Here is a 17940-nt window from a genome sequence, read left to right as displayed (position 1 = left end):
TGAACAATGAGACCACTTGGACATAGGAAGGGGAACATCACACACCGGGGCCTGTCATGGGGTTGGGGGAGGGGGGAGGGATAGCATTAGGAGATATACCTAATGTAAATGACGAGTTAATGGGTGCAGCAAACCAACATGGCACATGGATACATATGTAACAAACCTGCACGTTGTGCATATGTACCCTAGAACTTAAACAAATTAAAAAAAAAAAAAAAGAAGAGGTGAAATTGTCCAAAATGTCCATTGCTCAGAAGAAAGATCGGATAGCTCAAAAGAAGGCAAGCTTCCTCAGAGCTCAGGAGCAGGCTGCTGAGAGCTAAACCAAACAATTTTCTATAAGGATTTTGGAGATAAAATACACTTATGGACAGCAAAAAAAAAAAAAAAGTCTCAGAAGCTTAAATGAGAAACAGCAGGGAAGTTGCTTTTTTGTTTGTTTGTTTGTTTTTGTTTGTTTTAACTTGAATCAGGAGTAGTATCTAACACTTATCCAAATTCCTTGTAAGTAGAAGACACCAAAAACCTGACCTGATGAGCTACAAATTTGCAACTGATTTTTAAAGAGAGGGTCTTGTTGTGTTGCCCAGGCTGGTCTCAAACATTTGGCCTCAAGTGATCCTCCCACCTCAGTCTCCCAAAGTGCTGGGATTACAGGTATAAGCCACTGTTTCCAGCCTCACTCTAGTAGTTTTATATGACTAATTGTGCACAGGTCCTACCAGACTTCCAAATAAGCACCTTTACATGAAAGGCCCATGAACGATTATGTTGAAAAACTTCTATAATGTGTCTGGCACATAACCAGGCTTGAGAAACAGTAAGGTAGGCCTAAATATATATGTATTAATAAGGCAATATAAGCATTTTTGTCTTGCTGAAATGCTATTAAAGTCTATTATCCAGAAACTACACAAAACTCTCTAGCATCCAACACAAATTCATGTGCATTATAGATGAACTCTAAGAAAGGACGGCTAAAATATCTTAGATATAGTTTTAATCTATCTTATTTTGAAAGTGGTAATCCCTGCCAGGGATATATGGTAACTTTCTGCTAACCAGAATGTCTGATTAGCCAAAACCTTAAAAATATGTTAAGATTGAAACAAAAAAAACCTTTGCTTTATATGAAAATAAAAATTTGTATAGAAAATAAAAATTTGTTAGTTCTCATGCCATTTATTGTTTTTTTTTTCTTTTTTTCATTTATTGTTATTTCTTTAGCGTGACAGGTTATAAAGCCAGTAGTTTATGTTTATGTACACTAAAGTACTAGAAGTATTTCTTCCTTTTAAACAAAAGTATTTATCTTCTTTTAACAAAATCTTACAATGATTAACAGTAACACAGTCATGCATCACTTAAGACAATGAGAATACATTCTGAGAAATGCACTGCTGGGCAATTTCATTGTTATGCAAACATCTTAGAGTGTATTTACATAAACCTAGATGGTATGACTTACTAGATGTCTATGCTGTATGGTATAGCCTATTGCTCCTTAGCTACAAACTGGTACAGGATATTACTATACTGAATACTGCAGGCAGCTGTAACACAATGTTAACTATTTGGGTATTGAAACATATGTAACCATAGGAAAAGTACAGTAAAAGATACGGTATTATAATTTTATGGGACTACTGTCATACATATTCCACTGTTGACCAAAATGTTGTAATGAAAGTGCTAAAAAAAAATGACAAAACTTTAGCTACACAAAAAAAAAGAGGAGTGAATATGCAAATCAGAGATGAAAAGGACATTACCACAGAAATATGAAGAATCATAAGAAACTATTATGAATAGCCATTAATGAATAACTACAATAACAAGTTTGCTAACACAGAAGAAACAGATAAATTCTTGGACACATACAATCTACCAGGATTCAATTATGAAGAAATAGGAAATCTGAACAAACCCATAACAAGTGAGGAAATTGAATCAGTAATAAAATTTTCCATCAACGAAAATTCCGGGACCTGATGGCATCATTGCTGAATGCTAACAAATATTTAAAGAAAAATTAATACCAATTTTCCTCAAATGATTCTAGAAAATTGAAGAAGCAGGAATACTTGCAAACTCATTATATGAGGCCAACATTACCAATTTCAAAACTAGACAAGGACACGGTAAGAAAAGAAAACTACAGACCAATATCCTCGATAAACATAGGTACGAAAATTCTCAACAAGATGCTAGCAAACTGAATCCAACCACACATTAAAAAGTTCACTGTGATCAAGTGGGATCCATCTCAGGGATGCAAGAATGGTTCAAAATACACAAATCAATAAATGTGATAAACCACATTAACAAAATCAAAACCAAAAATGATAGGATCATTTCAATAGATGCAGAAAAAGCATTTGACAAAATTCAACATCCCTTCATGATTAAAAACTCCCTAAAAATTAGATACAGAAGGAGCATACCTCAATGCAATAAAGGCCATATATGACACACCCATAGCTAACATCATACTGAAGGAACAAGAATATCCACTTTTACCACTTGTATTCAACATTGTACTGGAAGTATTAGAGCAATTAGGCAAGAAAAAGAAATGAAGGGCATCCAAATTGGAAAGAAGGAAGTCAAATTATCCCTGTTCTCAGACAACATGATCGTATATATGGAAAACCCTTAAGACTCCACCAAAAATCTCTTTGAGATAATAAATGAATTCAATAAAGTTGCAGGACACTAATCAACATACAAAAGTCAATGGCATTTCTATATGCTAATAGTGAACTATCTGACAAAGAAAACAAGAAAACAATTCAATTTACAATAGCTACCAAAAAAGCAAACCTAATCAAGGAGGTGAAAGATCTTATGCTGAAAACTCTAAAACATGGATAAAAGAAATAGAAGGGGATACAATAAATGGAAAGATGTCTCATGTTCATGTATTGGAAGAATTAACATCATCAAAATAATCATACTTTTCAAAGTGATCTACAGATTTAATGCAATCCCTATCAAAATTCCAGTGTCACTCTTCATAGAAACAAAAAAAAATCACAAATTTCGCATGCCAAATTTGAATAGCCAAAGCAATCCCTGAGCAAAAAGAACAAAGCTGGAGGCATCACACTACTTGATTTCAAAATATACCACAACCGACCAAAAATTAACCAAGAAAAAAACAAACAATAAAATATACCACAAAGCTACAGTAACCAAAACAGCATGGTACTGGCCGGCATAAGACAGACACATAAACCAATGGAACAGAATAGAGAGCCCAGAAATAAATTAACATACCCAAAGCCATCTGATTTTTGACACAGGTACCAAGAACACACATTGGGAAAAAGTCTCTTCAATAAATGGTGCTGAGAAAGCTGGATATCCACATGCAGAAGAATGAAACTAGACCCCTACCTCTTACCATATAGAAAAACCAACTCAAAATGAATTGAAGATTTAAGTATAAAACTCAAAACTATGAAACTCCTAGAAGAAAACGTAAGGGAAATGCTTCAGGACATTGGATTGGGCAAGAATTTTAATAAGACCTCCAAAAGCACAGGCAACAAAACCAAAAATAGACAAATGGAACTACATCAAATTAAAAAGTTTTTACACAGTGAAGGAAACAACATAGTGAAAAGACAACCAAGAGAATGGGAGGAAATATACGCAAACTATATATCTCACAAGGGATTAATATCCAGAATATATAAGAAACTAACAGCAAGAAAACAAGATAACCCAGTTAAAAATGGGCAAAAGGATAAATGGCCTTCAGCTCCATCCATGTTCCTGCAAAGGACATGAACTCATTCTTTCTTATGGATGCTTAATACTCCATGGGGTATACAGGGCATTATCCTTAGCTAACTAATGCAGGAACAAAAAACGAAATACCGCATGTGCTCAGTTATAAGTGGGAGCTAAATGATGAGAACACAAGGACACATGGAGGGGAACAATGGACACTGGGGCCCATTGGAGGTTGGAAGGTGGGAGGAACGAGAGGATCAGGGAAAACAATTAATGGGTACTAGGCTTAATACCTGGGTAATGAAATAATCTGTCCAACAAACTCCCATGACACAAGTTTACTGATAAAATAAACTTGCACATGTACCCCTGAACTTAAAGTTTAAAAAATGGGCAAAAGACCTTAACTTAAATTTTTCACAAGAAGACATTCGAATGGCCACCAGGTGTATGAAAAATGCTTGACATCACTAATCATCAGGGAAATGCAAATCAAAACCACACTGAGACACCACCTCACTCCAGTTAGAGTGGCTATTATCAAAAAGAAGAAAAGTGTCGGCCAGGTGTGATGGCTCACACCTGTAACCCTTTGGGAAACCAAGGCAAGAAGAAGACTGCTTAAGCCCAGGAGTTTGCAGGAGTTTGAGACCAACCTGGGCAACACAGTGAGACATCATCTCTACAAAAAAATAATAATAATAATAAAATGAGGTGGGAGGATCGTTTGAGCCCAGGAGGTCACTGCAGTGAGCCGTGATCATACCACTGTACTACCACCTGGGTGACAGAGTGAGACCCTGCCTCAAAAAACCAAACAAAAAAAAAAAACAAGTGTTGGTAATGATGTGCAGAAAAGCGAACACTTTATACACAGTTAGTGGGATTTGTAAATTAGTAGTGCCATTATGTAAAATAGTACAGAGGTTCCCCAAAAAATTAAAAACTGAACTACCGTCTGATCTAGCAATCCCATTACTGGTTATTCGTCCAAAGGAAATGAAATGAGTATGTCAAAGAGATGCCTGCACTCCTGTGTCTGCTGTAGCAGTATTTACAACAGCCAAGATATGCAATCAACCTAAGTGTCCAATAATGGATGAATGCATAAAGGAAATGTGGTACATCATATACACAATGGAATACTTTTCATCCATAAAAAGAATGCTATTCTGTCATTTGTAACAATGTGGATAAACCTGGAGAATATCGTGTTAAGTGAAAAAAGCCAGACATACTAACACTGCATGATCTCACTCATATGTAGAATCAAAACAAAAACAAAAACAAAAAACGTTTATCTCACAGAGGCAGAGTAGAACAGTGGTCACTAGAGAACAGAGAGAGGAGAATGAGGAGAGGTTGGTCAACACGTACAAAGTTACAATTAGATAGGTGGAATAAGTTCTGGTGTTCTATTGCATAGCAGGGTAACTATGGCTCAAAGTAAAGTATTGCACATTACAAAATAACTAGAAGAGAGGCTTTTGAATGTTCTTTTTTGTTTGTTTGTTTGTTTTTGAGATGGAGTCCTGCTTTGTCACCCAGGCTGGAGTGCAGTGTCACAATCAGCCCACTGCAACCTCTACCTCCCAGATTCAAGCGATTCTCCTGCCTCGGCCTCCTGAGCAGCTGGGACAACAGGCACACGCCACCACGCCCGGTTTATTTTTGTATTTTTTTTTTTTTTAGTAGAGATGGGGTTTCACCATGTTGGCCAGGCTGGTTTCAAACTACTGACCTCAAGTGATCCATTCGCCTCTGCCTCCCAAAGTGCTGGGATTATGGGTGTGAGCTACCACGCCTGGCCTGAAGGTTCTTATCACAAAGAAGATCATGATAAATGCATGAGCTGATGAATACCTCATGAAAAATGCATGATAAATGCATTACAATAGCCAAGATATGAAATCAACCTAAGTGTCCAGTAACGATGAACACATAAAGGAAACGTGGTACATATACACAATGGAATACTTTTCATCCATAAAAAAGAATGCTGGCCGGGTGCGGTGGCTCAAGCCTGTAATCCCAGCACTTTGGGAGGCCGAGACGGGCGGATCATGAGGTCAGGAGATCGAGACCATCCTGGCTAACACGGTGAAACCCCGTCTCTACTAAAAAATACAAAAAACTAGCCGGGCGATTTGGCGGGCGCCTGTAGTCCCAGCTACTCGGGAGGCTGAGGCAGGAGAATGGCGTAAACCCAGGAGGCGGAGCTTGCAGTGAGCTGAGATCCAGCCACTGCACTCCAGCCTGGGTGACAGAGCGAGCCTCCGTTTCCAAAAAAAAAAAAAAAAAAAAAGAATGCTATTCTGTCATTTGTGACAACGTGCATAAACCTGGAGAATATCATGTTAAGTGAAAAAAGCTTTTTTTTTCCCACTTAACACTTAAAATGCATGAGGTATTCATTATGCTCATTAGCCTGATTTGATTATATATTACATGTATCTATTGAAACATCTAAATGCACCCTGTAAATATGTACAATTATAATGTCAATTAAAAAAATAAATTAAAAAAAAATTCCCCCAAATTTAGTACCTGTTCTGATATATTGTAATCCAAACATTCTCTAGGATAGACCAGATTTCTTGATGTTTGCTGGGTTGGGGAAGATGAGAACTCGAGAAAACAGTGATTTCTTGATTATGAGACTTCATCAATGAAGTACCTTCCTGCTTTTTAGTCACTGTGTTTTCTGAAGAACTTGGCTTAAGTTTTGTCTTGACCTGGGGAAATAAGAATTATATAAAATGCAGTTAGTTCTCCATTTGCAGATGAGAAAAAAAGAATGGCAACTGTGCTTACAAATGTTCTAGCTTTCTGAGAAGTAGTGGTAATTCTTTTTCTTTTATTATGTACGTAATATTCTCAGAAAGGCATCAGAGCTAGAAAAGATATTTTCCTTTTCCATTTAAATCAAACAATATTTCCAATCTACTTACAATGATTTGTTCAGTTAACACACTAATGTCAATTTAAGAATATTGCTTGAACACTTCTACATATGTAGTACTGAAAGAGATACAGGACCCCTAGAATACAAAGTATAGAGGTACAATCAAGCCTTGAAGCACCTTACAATCCAGTTTTAAGAAAATGTAAGGGGCTGCAAAGGGTTGTTTTAAAAAAATCAAGAGATAATTTAAACCTCAGGTTATGGTTAATGGTGAACCAATGAAGGTTTCTAACTTAGGCAGTGATATACTCAGAAGTGCACTCTAAGATAAACTAAAACAGAATAAAGAGGAGGCAAGAAAACTGGTTAGAAGGTTACTGAAATAATCCAAGAGGAGAGTCCTGAGAACATGGATTAGCTATAAAAAGGCAGCAGAATGAAAAGAAAAATAAAATGCATGCAAGAAATATAAAGATTTGGCCAAAGACTAGATCCAGGGAGTGAGGGAGACCCTAAGACATTCTTTAACCTACATGTGTTAGAAGAATGATACAAATAATAGGAACTTAGGGGTGGTCATAAATCTAGAAGTGTGTGTGTGTGTGTGTGTGTGTGCACTAAGTAGGCTGAACCTTCTTGATTACTTCTGCAGAGGAATGTATACAGTTTTAGTCAGTAAAAGTCAAACAAATACTTTATACAGGAATTGATGGAAATGCTATTTGATGTTCCACAATCACTGTAATTTTAAACATCACATTAACTTATGCATTGCTAATGATGGACAATACACTAAACATATCAGATATTACAGTGTAGTAGCAATAAACTGTAGTGAGTATTTGTCTGTGTTTCCAAATTTCATGGCCTCTTGTTGTAAAGCTAAGAAAAGACACTGCAAATAAGAATCTTCTTTGGATGAAGAGAATATAAGTTTGTTTTTTATGTATATATTGAGTTTGAGGTATAAAAAATTATCCAGGTAAAGATAGCTAGCAAGTAATTGGACATGTAGATCTGCAACTTAAAAATACAGCTGACGGTCATTCTCATGGAGACAAGCCTTAGGAGATGAAATAGACAAACTGAAGGGGGAAAAGTAGGAACTAGCAAAAATAAGGGGAAGAATCAGTATGCAGTAACAATAGAAGCCAAAGGAGTCAGGTTTCAGGAAAGAAAGGATAGACACCACCAAGTGCTGAAGAAGGACTGAGAAGGAGGAGGAGAAGAAGAAGGAGAAGAGAGTAAGTTTGATAATCAGTAAGCAAATGACAACCTATGGTTTCTTTCAGTGGAGTGTGGAGATAAAATTCTGCTGTAAAGGATTAAGGGGTAAGTGAGTGCTCTAGCCTTGTTTAGTTGGCAAAAAAAAAAAGAAAAGAAAAGAAAAGAAAAAAGAGACAAGAAAATAAAACAAACAAAAAGAGTGCAAAAATGAAAACAATGGTTAGAAATTGCTTTTTGTATGTTTGTTTTTTGGTTTTTTTTTTTTTTTCTGAGACAGGGTATCACTCTGTCACCCAGGTTGGAATGCAGTGGCGTGATCTCAGCTCACTGCAACCTCTGCCTCTAGGACTCAGGTGATCCTTCCACCTCAGCCCTCCCCAGTAGCTGGGACCAGAGGTGCAAGCCATCAGGCCCAGCTAATTTTGTTATTTGTTGTAGAGACAGAGTTTCGCCATGTTGCCCAGGCTGGCTGGTTGCCCAGATTGGTTGTGGCTCAACCAATCCACCCACCTTGGCCTTCCAAAGTGCTTGGATTACAGGTATAAGCCACCATGCCTGGCCATAAATTGCTCTTTTAAGAAGTTTGGTAGTTGATGGAAGGACAGTGCAGTAAATAGAATGGCCAATGAAAAGTATGGTATTTAAGAATGGAAAAGATCTAAGCATATTTTAAAGCACAGTAAAAGAGATATACAATTTATTCCAGTTTAAAAATATATATATATATATATATCACATGGAGGAAAACAGGAAAAGAAAAGTACCTAACAGAATGTACATTTTAACTACAAGTTTAAAAACTTAGTTTTTTGGTCTTTGCTCTATATACATACACAAAGCATATAAATACGTTTTAGAAACTTAAATAAAATCACTCTGTTTCTCTAGGCTTAAGTTCCCTCTGATAAAATGATGATTTCAAAGGATTAGTTTCATGGATTGCTAACTTAATACATATTAAATTTTTTTAATACAATTTCCAGTACTATCAGTAGTAACAGTTAATATTTATTGAGCGTTTGTTATGTACTTTCTCAGAATTTCATATTTATTGGCTCATTTAATCCTAACAACTACCTATGAAACAGATACTATGATGATCTATATTTTATAATCAAGGAAACTGAGGCATAGAAAGGTTAATTAACTCATCCAAGGTCACAGAGATGACAAGAGGCATGAACAGGATTTGACCTTCGGCAATCTGACTAGAATGAGGTTATGAACTCTCTCCATCTGTAAAAGTAAATGTTACCCTTCTTTACCTTCTGGGGCAACAATAAAAATTAAAAAGATGATTCTTCCCATTTTTGCCCGTTTAAATTAAATTCTGAACTTAACAAATAGACAAAATGAAAAGACATTTTATCCTGAGATAATTTTTTATCACCAAATATATTTAAAATACAGCCCAGAATTTACCTAATGCCTCTTTTCTTTAGCTCTTAAACAGTAGTATATATACTACGCAAGTGGATTTCTTTATCAAACACTACATAGAACTTACTACATGCTAGACATTAAGGTCTCCACAAATATTAACTTGTTAATTCACACGATAATTCTAAGGCCAGCATTATTATTACACTCATTTTACAAAAGAGAGAAATAAGGTCCAAAGAATTTAATTAGAGGTTAACAACACCACAACTCAGGACCCTGAGGCACATAAATCTAAAGCTTATTAACAAGATTGATTTTAATTACTCTATCATCTTAGTAAAAAGCAAGTCCTTTTTTTTTTTTAAGTGGTTAGAAGGCCCATAAAATAAAAATGTACCTATCCTTTTCCTATTTCTCCCCTCTTATATGAAAATCTGGAAAAGGCAGGGCACAATGGTTCATGCCTGTAATCCTAGTAATTTGGGAGGCTGAGGCGGGAAGATTGCTTGAGGCCAGGAGTTCAAGACCAGCCTGGGCAACAAAGTGAGACGTAGTCTCTACAAAAAAATTTAAAACTTAGCTCGGCATGGTGGCACATGTCTGTGGTTCCAGCCATTCAGGAGGCTGAGGCTGGAGGATCATTTGACACGAGGTCAAGGTCAGAGAGAGCTATGATCACAACTCTGCACTCGGGCCTGGGCTACAAAGCGAGACCCTGTCTCCAAAAAAAAATCTGAAAAATGATAGTTAGTTTATCTCCATTTTAGTTTCTCAGAAGCAATCAAATAATGAACGTTCCTCTTCTTCTGATTTTCTACACTTAATAAATTAAGATTAGGTAGTTTTTACAGTTACTAGGAGATACCGCATCTTTGGAGGTAATCTATTTGTTGCTCAAGTTACTGAGACATGACCAAATATATAAGACATATATAAAATCTTATACATTCTATAAAACAACTCCTGTTAAAAGTATATTTTAAAGCATCAGTCCCCAACCTTTTTGGAAACCAAGACTGGTTTCACGGAAGATAATTTTTCCATGCACTGGTGAGTGGGAAGGTGGGTTTCAGGATGATTCAAACACAGTCCATTTATTGTGCACTTTATTTCTATTATTATTACATTGTAATATATAATGAAATAATTGGCCGGGTGTGGTGGCTCACGTCCATAATCCCAGAACTTTGGGAGGCCGAGGTGGGTGGATCACCTGAGGGTAGGTGTTCGAGACCAGCCTGGTCAACGTGGTGAAACCCCATCTCTACTAAAAACACAAAAATCAGCCAGGTGTGGTGGCAGGCACCTGTAATCCCAGCTACTTGGGAGGCTGAGGCAGGAGAATCACTTGAACCCGGGAGGCGGAGGTTGCAGTGGGCTGGGATCGTGCCATCGCACTCCAGCCTGGGCAACAAGAGAGAAACTCCCTATCAAAAAAAAAAAAAAAAAAAAAAAAGAAAAGAAAAGAAAAGAAGGGAGGAAGGAAAGAAATAATTACACAACTCACCATAATGTAGAATCAGTGGGAGCCCTGACCTTGTTTTCCTGCAACTAGACAGTCCCATGTGGGGTGATGGGAGACAGTGACAGATCATCAGGCATTAGATTCTCATTAGGAACATACAACCCAGATCCCTCGTATGCACAGTTCACGACAGGGTTCATGCTCCTGTAAGAATCTAATCCCACTGCTGATCTGACAAAAGGCGGGGCTCAGACAGTAATGTGAGTGATGGGGAGCGACTGTAAATACAGATTAAGTTTGCTTGCTTGCCTGCTGCTCACCTCCTGCTATGCCAATACCAGTCATGGCCCAGGAGCTGGGGACCTCTGTTTTAAAGGACTATACTAAATCATAAAGTTCTTGGTTTACTCAGACAATGAACTGTTTCTAACACAAAAATAAAGGTGCAACACTTCAGAGTTCTAATCCTGGAAACAACATGGACGGTTTCGAGTAATCACACTAAAGCCAAATGTTGAGGGAAAAGCACCATGAGGACGCTGGATTCTTTGCTACTCGTCTTCAGGAATCTTTTGTTAATGTAGCAAATGAAACTTGAGATCCAGAAATAAATAATTTATTAACAAGTCAATGGTCTTTTGTTTTTGTTTTTTTGAAATGGAGTCTCGCTCTATCTCCTAGGCTGGAGTGGAGTGGCACAATCTCGGCTCACTGCAACCTTTGCCTCCTGGGTTCAGGTGATTCTCCTGCCTCGGCCTCCCGAGTAACTGGGACTACAGGTATGCGCCACCATGCCTGGCTAATTTTTGTATTTTTAGCAGAGACGGGGTTTTGCCATGTTAGGCCAGGCTGGTCTTGAACTCCTGCCCTCAGGTGATCCTCCCACCTCAGCCTCCCAAAGTGCTGGGATTACAGGCATGAGTCACCACACCCAGTCAAGTCAATAGTTTTATGTATGCAATGGGCAACATATATGCAGTAGGCATATCATTATCTAACAACACAAAATTTTAACATCATATTTTCATGGTACCTCCCATCTGTAGGTTTTTATTGATGAAAAGGGTTAAAAACTACACATTTTTTTATTTCAATTAATCCTAAATTTTGTTTTATTCTCAATAATCTTAATTAAAAGACTGTTAAGACTTTAAGTATCCTGCACTTTCCATCTTTTCATCTTTCATTTTTCTCACTAAGGATATGATTTAGGACTCAATTTTGTGACAGGAAAGGAGAATACATCTTTTCCAACACAATCAAGGTACAATACTCATGCTATAACCCTCTAAATCCCTAGGCCCATTTTTTCCTACTAATAGTTCTAAAAATCATGCTTGCCATTAAAAAAATAAAACTACCAATGTTTTGGTCACCCCAAACCAAAAGATCATTTCACCCCTCAAATACATTCTTTCCTACTAATAGTTATAAAAATCATGCTTGCCATTAAAAAAATAAAACTACCAATGTTTTGGTCACCCCAAACCAAAAGGTCATTTCACCCCTCAAATACATTCTTTCCTCAAGAATGATCACATAATTCTACTCAGTTTATTTAAAAAGCTGCTTCCTTTACTCCATGAAGTATTCTCTCAGCAAGGAAGTGCTTTCCTCATCAACTATGATTAATGTTAGTTAGTATCATCTAATCCTTTGATTACTTCATAGGTAGGGGACCTATTTGATATGAAAAATCAATGAGAAAAACCTGGACAATTCAGTTCCTCAGAGAAAAAAGAGAACATAATATCTATACTGGATAAAAGTTCCATTAATATCTCTTCTAGTAGTAGTGATAACTGAAGTTTTTTGAGCTGTTTATGCTACATAAAACTCTCAGATTTTTCTAGACTTGAAATCACAGGCCAGGCACAGTACCTCACAACTGTATTCCCAACACTTTGGGAGGCTGAGGCAGGAGGATTGCTTGAGTCCAGGAGTCAAGACCAGCCTAGGTATTAGGGCAAAACTCTGCCTCTACTAAAAATATGAACAATTAGCCAGGTGTGGTGGTGCATGCCTATAGACCCAGCTATTCGGGAGGCTGAGGTGCAAGAAGCACTTAAATCCAGGAGGTGGAGGTTGCAGTGAGCCCTGATGGTGCCAGGGTGACAGAGTAAAACCCTGTGTCAAAAAAATAAAAAATTAGAAGACTGTAATACTGGGGACAAAAATTACAGAGTTAAGTTTAAAAGAGATAAAAAGGCATCAGCTAAGATGGCTGCATAAGAATTACATGAAACTTACTAAAAACTGTAGTTACATAGGATATCCTTATTTTTAGAAAATGCAGATGGAAATATCCAGGGGAAAAAGGGGACCTAGGGGAAAAAGTGCAACATACTATCTGCAACATACTATCAAATAGTTCAGAAAAAAATATAGATAGGTAGATAGATGGACAGACAGGTGGGTAGGTAGAGAAAGAAAATAAAGCAAACGTGACAAAATATTAACATTTGGAGAATCAGGGTAAATAATATATATGGGGATTAATTGTACTGTTCTTGTAACCTTTTTATAAGTTTGAAATGATTTCAAAATAAAAAGTAAAACAAGGACAACAACATTACCAAGTAACACTGTCAAAAAATAGATTCAATAGGGTTTGAGAGAGTCTTGGCATCCATATGTTTAAAACAATTTTCTAGGTATTTTTGATGTATGTGAGATCCACTGGCTTAGGGCACTGTAAATGAACAATCAAATAGCAATGCATAGCTTTCTTCCATCTATAAGTGAAAATAATATAAAATAACAACTGCTGTGACACTGCTTCCATAAAAGGATGTGTGTTTTATAACTTGTAAGAGTTGCTTACTCTCTATTCAATTCACTTAACATTTACTTAATGCCTCTAGTATGTTAGAATAAGTTAGAATTAAATTACCCTTTACCTACTGTTGTCTGCTAAACACATTTTCAGAACATATATAATTAGCTACTCTAACTGCCATTCCAAAGGCATCTTACCTCTGCAAATGTCTGAAGGAGTTTGTTTACTTGAGCAAAGGTCTGTGGAAGAATACCATCATAATTTGATCTTGTACTGAAAGCATGTAACAAACTTCTAGAATCCTGAAGCAAGAATTTGACTGTTGTAAAATCCACTGCCTTATTAGCTGGTAATAGAAAATTAAGACAGAAAAATATGGAAGAATGAGTATACATCATAAAACTGTCTTTGGAACACTAATACTAATTTTGAAATTTAAGAAGAGTATACATTTACACCTATATGCCACTCCTAAGTTATCCCTCTGGTACAAAAAGCAATAATTAAATAGATTTAGTTATAAAGTCCTTTGAGTTGATTCTGGTATTCTGAATTCAGATTTCAGGAGTTCTCTCAGTGCGGTCAACTTCAAAGTAAAAGTAAAGTTAAAGAATATTACACTTCTCAGAAAAAAGAGAAAATCACCAAAGAAACAAGTCAAACCACAGATTTCAATGCTGAGGTGATTTCACATAAGAGTACTATGGAGAGATCAGAAGAGTCAGACTGTACTGGTAAGCATGTCAGCTACATATGGCACCTCTAATCATCTATCTACATAGTGATTTATCTTCAACTCCATTACATAAAACTTAATACTATATTTACTAAACACAATGAGTTATCTCTATATGTACAACACAATTTCAGGAGAGAAAAAAAGTTTGGGCAACAAACTTTTGCCTGCAGAAGCAGAAGAAGCCTGCAGAATTTTTTTCTGTAAATTAAAAGTGAGATGATCTACAAATAATAATTTAAAGGTATAACAATTTTCTCTCAAGGAACTAAAACTAATTACATTAAATTCTCAAACTGGTTGGGAAAGCTGGTGACAATAATTTCAAAAACTTCAAAAGTTATAAACAATAAAATTAAGTAATAATGTCATAAAACTCAGAACAGAAAAAATATTTCCATTATTAAAGCAGAATGCTACCTAACGGTTTTCAAAATAACCATGCTATACTGTTGTTTACTTTTTGTTTTTATGTTCACAGTTTCAGAGACTCTATTGTATTCTGAATCATCGGCATGGCTTTTTATTGGCACTATGAGTTTAAAAAACAATAAGGAGTTCCTCTGTATCTCTTACACAAGAACTTGCTTGTGAAATCCTGAAGGGTCAAGTGAAATAAAAACTGTATCTTAATAATTAAATCCACAATATTCAGAAATTCTAATCTAATGGTTATAGCCAAGCCTCTGGCTTCTCCTTTATCCAAAAATATAAAAAATAATAATAAAGCAAGTCAATGTATTTCCTTACAGGAAAATTTTCACTTCTTTGTAAAGCCAATGACTAGTTTAAATTCCTGTGGATAATAAGAGATGCTACACACAGGACAGACTGTAGATTTGATGAACTTAGTAAATCCCCTGAGGAAGATATAATTGGACACAACTTCTTTTAAGGGTGCTTTTCCAAAGTAAGGTATGTTTAATGATGCTTACAGATAAGAATTAATCATTTTATTTCCGTCTTATGAAAGTTCCTAAGGTTATGAGGAAAATAAATCCAGTATACAGACACAACAAAAAAGGAAATCTACATTAATGAACTAATGCTTATATAAGGCCAATAATTATTTAAAGCTAATATGGGTAACAAAGTCATAAAAGTTACTAGTCATTTTCCACACAATTTTCTATGAACTAATCTAAGGATACATGCTTGGTATTCTGAAGTTAAACATATGTATAATTCAAAAGCTGAAGGTATTATTAAAAGATAGTAAACAAGAACATAAATTGTGATTTTTCTAATTCAAAATTATCTTAGAGCAAGAGGCATTTTTTTTTTTTTTTTTTTGAGACAGAGTTTCACTCTTGTTGCCCAGGGTGGAGTGCAATGGCGTGATCTCGGCTCACTGCAACCTCTATCTTCCGGGTTCAAGTGATTCTCCTCCATCAGCCTCCTGAATACCTGGGATTATAGGCACCCACCACCACACCCAGCTAATTTTTTTGTATTTTTAGTAAAGATAGGGTTTCACCATGTCGGCCAGGCTGGCAATGAACTCCTGGCAAGAGGTACTTTTATAATCCCATGACATATTCTTAGCTCATTAAACGTTAGGCATCAGATTCTTTGAGATCAAAGACCAACAAACTATGCACATAATGATTGCAAAACTGATTTTTCAGCAGAAGATACAGTAATCACATCTTCACTTCTCTCCTTATTGTCAGTTAGAGCTGCTACCTACCACCTCTCAGCTGCATCTAAGACCAGATCCCCCTGCCAGGAAAAACAGATGGAAGATGGTAACTAGATGCCTCATTTTTTACACTAAACTAACTTTGAGATTACACATAGTTTACAGACTTTCTCTTTTAAAAGATCGACTAAATTATGACCCTGGTAAAAGATATGAAAGAAGGTTCTACATGCTTTATAAAACTGCTTTGGAGAGATGTCCAGTATGTGGTTCCATGTCCTTCATATACTCATATCACTAATAAGCAACTTCTACACTAAAGGCAATGATGGGAAAGTGTCATTCCTTAAAAAATTGGTAACTTATTAAAAATAGATATTCAGATGGTTGTAGATGTGTGGTGTTATTTCTGAGGCCTCTGTTCAGTTCCATTGGTCTATATATACTTGTTTTAGTTCCAGTACCATGCTGTTTTTGCTACTGTAGCCTTGTAGTATAGTTTGAAGTCAGGTAGTCTGATGCTTCCAGTTTTGTTCTTCTTGCTTAGGATCGTCTTGGCTATGTGGGCTCTGTTTTGGTTCCATATGAAACTTAAAGTACTTTTTCCAATTCTGTGAAGAAAGTCAATGGTAGCTTGATGGGGATATCATTGAATCTATAAATTACTTTGGGCAGTATGATTATTTTCACAATATTGATTCTTCCCATCCATGAGCATGGAATGTTTTTCCATTTGTTTGTGTCCTCTCTTACTTCTTTGAGCAGTGGTTTGTAGTTCTTGAAGAGTTCTTTCACATCCCTTGTAAGTTGTATTCCTAGGTATTTTATTGTCTGTTTAGCAATTGTGAATGGGAATTCACTCATGATTTGGCTGTTTGTCTGTTCTTGGTTTATTGGAATGCCTGTGATTTTTGCACATTGATTTTGTATCCTGAGACTTTGCTGAAGTTGCTTATCAGCTTAAGGAGATTTGGGGATGAGATGACGTGGTTTTCTAAATATCGATCATGTCATCTGCAAACAGAGACAATTTGACTTCCCCTTTTCCTAACTTAATACCCTTTATTTATTTCTCTTGTCTGACTGCCCTGGCCAGAACTTCCAATACTATGTTCAATAGGAGTGGTGAGAGAGGGCATCCTTGTCCTGTGCTGGTTTTCAAAGGGAATGCTTCCATCTTTTGCCGAGTGTGATATTGGCTTTGGGTTTGTCATACACAGCTTAAGAGCTATTTACTTATTTTGAGATATGTTACATCAATACCTAGTTTCTTGAGAGTTTTTAGCTTGAAGGGCTGTTGAATTTTGTCCAAGTAAATGGTGTTAGGAAAACTGGCTAGCCATATGCAGAAAACCAAAACTGGATCCCTTCCTTGCACCTTATACAAAAATTAACTCAAGATGAATTAAAGACTTAAACATAACACCTAAAATTATAAAAACCCTAGAAGAAAACCTAGGCAATACCATTCAGGACAGGCATGGGCAAAGACTTCATGACTAAAACACCAAAAGCAATGGCAGCGAAAGCCAAAACTGACAAATGGGATCTACTAAACTAAAGTGCTTTTGCACAGTAAAAGAAACTATCATCAGAGTGAACAGGCAACCTACAGAATGGGAGAAAATTTTTGCAATCTATCCATCTGACAAATGACTAATATCCAGAATATACAAAGAACTTAAATAGATTTACAAGAAAAAAACAACCCCATCAAAAAGTGTGCAAGGGATATGAACAGACACGTCTCAAAAGAAGACATTTATGCAGCCAACAAACACACGAAAGAAAGCTCATCATCACTGGTCATTAGAGAAACGCAAATCAAAAGCACAATGAGATACCATCTCATGCCAGTCAGAATGGCGATCATTAAAAAGTCAAGAAACAACAGATGCTGGCGAGGATGTGGAGAAATAGGAACACTTTTACACTGTTGGTGGGAGTGTTCATTAGTTCAACCATTGCGGAAGACAGTGTGGTGATTCCTCAAGGATCTAGAACTAGAAATACCATTTGACTCAGCAATCCCACTATTGAGTATATACCCAAAGGATTA

At 36.4% G+C, this 17940-nt stretch overlaps 1 protein-coding gene across 2 annotated transcripts in view; it reads right to left on the bottom strand.

Annotated features, from left to right (window-relative positions):
* Positions 1-17940, bottom strand: part of SWT1 (SWT1 RNA endoribonuclease homolog (S. cerevisiae)) — a 128195-nt gene that overhangs the window by 59217 nt on the left and 51038 nt on the right. For both annotated transcript variants that reach the window (XM_011934176.1, XM_011934177.1), the window contains exons 14-15: positions 13701-13849; positions 6292-6479 (exon numbers count right to left, since the gene is read on the bottom strand). In XM_011934176.1, the coding sequence (XP_011789566.1) occupies positions 6292-6479; positions 13701-13849 (337 nt within the window). The remainder of the gene's footprint in view (positions 1-6291; positions 6480-13700; positions 13850-17940) is intronic.

This window comes from Colobus angolensis, unplaced genomic scaffold (assembly GCF_000951035.1).
Source record: "Colobus angolensis palliatus isolate OR3802 unplaced genomic scaffold, Cang.pa_1.0 Scaffold132, whole genome shotgun sequence".
NCBI lineage: Eukaryota > Metazoa > Chordata > Mammalia > Primates > Cercopithecidae > Colobus > Colobus angolensis.
This window is presented reverse-complemented; position numbering and strand designations above follow the sequence as displayed.